Source organism: Saccostrea cucullata, unplaced genomic scaffold (assembly GCF_032062105.1).
Source record: "Saccostrea cucullata isolate Sc308-1 unplaced genomic scaffold, CSIRO_AGI_Scuc_v1 ctg5159, whole genome shotgun sequence".
Lineage (NCBI taxonomy): Eukaryota > Metazoa > Mollusca > Bivalvia > Ostreida > Ostreidae > Saccostrea > Saccostrea cuccullata.
Window position 1 is genome coordinate 29,026 of NW_026930312.1, and position 4,686 is coordinate 33,711.

Sequence of the window (4,686 nt, forward strand, 5' to 3'; positions counted from 1 at the left end):
AGGGGGTACTTCATTTATATATTTTCTGATATGCATAGGAACCGGAGGCGGGCTAAGGGGGTGGGGGCATGTCCTCTTTTTGTTTGCAAAGATAAACATAAGTACGGGTATTGTAATAATCTGATACGTGTTTGTTCTGGGCTCCAAATTAGAAATAAAATGTTCTGTTCGGTATTGAAAATTGGGGCTTAACCCAATACCCCAAACACCCTCCCCCTGGTCCCCCACAATATTTGGCTTTTGTTTGGTTTTGCCCCCCCCCCCCTGTCAAATTGTAAAATAAATTGTAATTAATTGTAAAAATTAATTAATTGTAATAAATTGTAAAAAAAAAATGTTCTGTTCGGTATTGAAAATTGGGGCTTAACCCACTACCCCAAACACCCTCCCCCTGGTCCCCCACAATATTTGGCTTTTGTTTAGTTTAGCCCCCCCCCCCCTGTCAATTTGCTTCCATCGCCTATGTCTCTTCATGCAGTTAAAAAGTATGAAAATACAAAAGCCTTGAATCATTAGGAAAAACAATTTTATATAGGGGCCTATAGAAGATTTGGAAAAAAAACTCTAGGATTCACTTCTCATATGCTGCTTTTTCTTCACACTTTTATACTTTATAGCAGTAAAAATAAGTGACTGATGAAGCGTTATAAAGTATAGAAGTAAAAACGAGTGCCTGTGATGAAGAGTCATAATGTTTTCAAATCCTACATTTTCATGATGATACAACTTGTGGTATTACACTTCTCCATGTCAGACCTAATTACTAAGTCATATTACATTATACATCTATAATATTCAATTGTAATCAGTGTAATCATATTATAATAATTTGTTCACGCCCCCCTGAGGGCCCTTGATTGGTGAATATATAGAGAATATTACATACTAAAATCCATATCATATGTCATATCAGGCCGAGTGGCCCAATATCAACCCGAGGGCCGAAGGCCCGAGGGCTGATATGGGGCCCGAGGGCTGATGTGACATATGATATGGATTTTAGTATGTAGTATTCTATTTATCATATATTTAAAATACTTAATATGCGAGTTCACATATGGTCGTTGAAGAATGTATGTGCTTGTTAGTGACATTTTTCTTTTAAAATTAAATAGAGCCAATTTTAGGTAACTGGAAAAAAATTAAGACCACAAATGTCGTTTAAGAATTATTTTATATGAATATTTAAATAAAATCAAGTAAATTAACTTTTAAACTTAATACAAACGTTACTTCCGGTTTGATATGGATTTTCGGCCCGCCGGTCCGATACGTGATATGGCTTTTCGGACCGGTCCGTGATATGGGGTATTGTGACGTCACCAGTATCACACCGTGCAGAATCGGTGTATTTACTACTAAGTATATGATAAAATAACATATTGTATTGTATTGTTTTAAAATAATAATTGTATAATGACTGCTGAATCCAGGGTGAAATGTGATAATACACATGTACTACGTGAAATAATTACAGTTTTTTTTTTAACTAGAAATGTATTATACCTAAAAAAAAAATTGTATATGTAGGGTAAAATGACAGACTTCTGAATTACTCATAGAAACTTACGTGTTTCCTTACGCAAGTGTACATTTTAGTAACTCTAAAATACTTGTGAAAAGCAAAGCCTTGAACATCCCTGCGGCTAGATCCGCGCGAGAATTCCAAAAATGGCGCGGGCTCGAAGTACGAAAAAATAAAAATTCCCAAAACAAATTCAGAAGAAATTTTGAAGTGACACTGAGAGAACTGACAAAGGAAATTTCAACATTTGGGGGTGAACAGAGTCTCTTTTTCATCTTGCTGAACTAAAATCAGTTTATAGGTAAACATATACAGCAATATTTTCTTTATTTTCTGAATGGTTTAACATTGTGTGAATGTTATTTGTTTCCTGTCTCCACAGCCTGCCAATCCTTTAAAAAGTTTACAGTTTTTCACATTTAAGGATTTCCCAACTTCCTTACATGTATGCTTAATTAACAATACCATCAATAAAAAAATGATACTGAAGTTTCATGATGATTATTATAAGTGACATACGTATGTATACCAAATTTATGTTTCCTTTTAAAATAATTTTCCTTTAACATTGTTTAAAATGATTATTTTGTAATTTGAACGTGCTACTATAGGCCTACGTGTATTTATTTGATCATGTTGATGATATGGAATTTATTCCATTTGTGTCATTGAGTATTTTTTGGTACATGTATGGGTGAAACATGTTAAAAAAGAAGCTACTTTTTTATTTAGATAGATAACAGCCACAATGTGGAGGATCCATCTATTACAAGTGTGTTTGGTTTTGATGCCATGCTGGTTTGCCCATGTGTTCTGTGATTCAGATGGTAAGGAGTAAATTTAGACACCTCTTTGTTGATTTAGCAGCATGTAATTATATATCTTTTTCAACATTAATTGTTTCAGTATGCATCATTTTATAAATCAAAAATTGTTTTTATCATTTATTTATAACACGTTTAAATTTAAATACATCAATTTATTTGATTTATTCACTGAGATAAATGTCACTGCACAATGTGCATGAAATAATTTGTAACTTTTAGCAATGAAGTTACTGATGAGGAAATGCTGTTTTGGTGTGTTTTTGTTCTATAGTTTTCTAGAAATCTGCACACAAGCACTTGTTTCATTAATAAATTTTTGACTCAAAGTATTATGATCGATAACTGTGTTATTACTATCATGATTATACTATGGGTCACAAAATTTATTACCAAAATATGCCTGTGAGTCTGCATCATTGTTTGATGCTTACGTACCCTTTCTTTCAGATTTTGAGTTTGAAAGCTCAGAGGCCACTTATAATACAGTGAGGAATACCACCATCTCCATTGCTTCTATTATTGGCATTATAACAGGACTGATATTTCTGGGAATTGTTATCGCCATTATTGTTATATGCTGTTGTTGCATGAAAGGTTAGTAACAATTACCTTTATTGTATGATATAATAAAGTTTCTAGCTAGGTTGATATTAAATTTTGTACCCTTACTCTGTCTCTGTGTATTAAGCAATCAAACTAATCATGCTTAGTGTGAAGTTATGATGAGCAAGAGTGCCTCTTTTAAAATTGTGAATAACCTTGCCTCTAAAGTTTAAAACATTAACAAAATTCAGTTGTTTGAAAGTTGTTACATGATACTCAGATGACTTATAAGGCCGTTGGTCCTCTTGTTAATGATAGATGACCAAACGAAAACATTAACAATGTTTATTGAAATTTTATCTATTTTTTTCTCCTGTATTTTTTTTACCTTAACAAAAGTACTCAGTGTGATTATGATTTTATTTAGGACGGCGCTCAGCTGGTCATGTATACAGACAACCTGGAAACCAGATGACTGTCACCACCACCACTCAGCAGTCCTACCCTGGGCAGTATCCTCCCCATCAGCCCTACAACCAGTATCCCCCGGTCCAGAATCAGTACCCCCCTCAGGGCTACGTACAGCAACCACCCCCACCCCAGATGGGATACCCACCTGTCCAGCAAGCACCCCCCATGACTGGGTCAGGTTACCCCCCACAGGAAAATAAAGCCTTACCCACAGGTTTGTACATGCAGATACTGATGTGAAAAGTTCATGTAGATGTATTATATGAGCCTTCCCTTTAAAAGATTCAGATGAAATACATTGATAAGGGAACTTATTTTAGTTTAAAATCAGAAAAGTTTTAATGCAAGTTTTTTTCTGTATGTACATGTAGTATAAACTAAAATAACTGACATAAACAAAGATACCTGAGTGTTAAAATTCTCTGGTACATTGTATAAAGTAAACATTGTATGTGTTAAAATTGTATGTACAGTGGACCTTCAGATATCCGGATGCTTCAGTATCCGGACGATTTTACATCGGAACAGATTTTTAAAAAGTTATTTTGTTTTGTTTAACTGGTAATTCAGATATCCGGATGCTTCACATATCCGGACAAATTAACTAAGAACCAAAGTGTCCGGATAAAAGAGGCTCCACTGTATTAAAATCACAGCACTATTGTATAGTTATAATTTTTTGTAGCACCCCCCGCAGATGATGATTACCCACCTTACCCAGCAACCCCCCAGCAACCCCCACCCTACCCTGGCAACTAGAAAGGAGGGCAAAGGTTTGTTTACAAGATCTGCACCCAATTGTGATATGTTTTTGGAAAGAGTCATTTTTTGTATTGTTTTAATAAAAAAAAGGTTAAAAAGTGGAACATTTACATGTCGATATCGAATATCCTGATTTTATTTTAAAGAATGTCTATTTAATTTGTATTTTTTCTTTTTATTTAATTGTGTACTTTATTTATTTATTAGATGTAGTTTACTTCTGCTCAAGTATTTTCATCCTTTCATACTTGACACAAAAACACATAAGGTCTGAAATTTTAAACAATTTCCTTTCAATACTCAAATTTTAATAGACCATGATATTGATTGATTTCCTAGTTTTATATTATTGATTTAATTTGAAAAAATATTAAATGAATACATTTACCATACATAACTTTTTGAAATATAATACTCAGTATTTTACTTATAGTTTTTTTCTTCTTTTCTGTAACAACAAAATATTATGAGCAGATTTGTGAACTCTTTATAAAAAATCCATTATAAATGTTTTCAATTGATTATAATAAAACTTTATTTAAAGAAGCTGACCTGGTT

At 33.3% G+C, this 4,686-nt stretch overlaps 1 protein-coding gene across 1 annotated transcript; it reads left to right on the plus strand.

Moving 5' to 3' along the window:
- Positions 1-2,245: 2,245 nt before the first annotated feature.
- On the plus strand, positions 2,246-4,235 carry LOC134283665 (calcium-binding protein P-like). The gene is made up of 4 exons (XM_062766162.1): positions 2,246-2,352; positions 2,800-2,946; positions 3,323-3,580; positions 4,052-4,235. The coding sequence occupies exons 1-4, from the start codon at positions 2,274-2,276 to the stop codon at positions 4,123-4,125; spliced, it is 558 nt and encodes a 185-aa protein (XP_062622146.1). The 5' UTR covers positions 2,246-2,273; the 3' UTR covers positions 4,126-4,235.
- Positions 4,236-4,686: the final 451 nt, after the last annotated feature.

What these genes read in the sequence shown, in the direction of transcription:
- LOC134283665 (XM_062766162.1), top strand. Translation starts at nt 2,274, where the DNA reads ATGTGGAGGATCCATCTATTACAAGTGTGTTTGGTTTTGATGCCATGC. An exon ending in TGTGTTCTGTGATTCAGATG is followed by an intron (nt 2,353 to 2,799) that starts GTAAGGAGTAAA and finishes CCTTTCTTTCAG; the next exon opens with ATTTTGAGTTTGAAAGCTCA. An exon ending in AAATAAAGCCTTACCCACAG is followed by an intron (nt 3,581 to 4,051) that starts GTTTGTACATGC and finishes AATTTTTTGTAG; the next exon opens with CACCCCCCGCAGATGATGAT.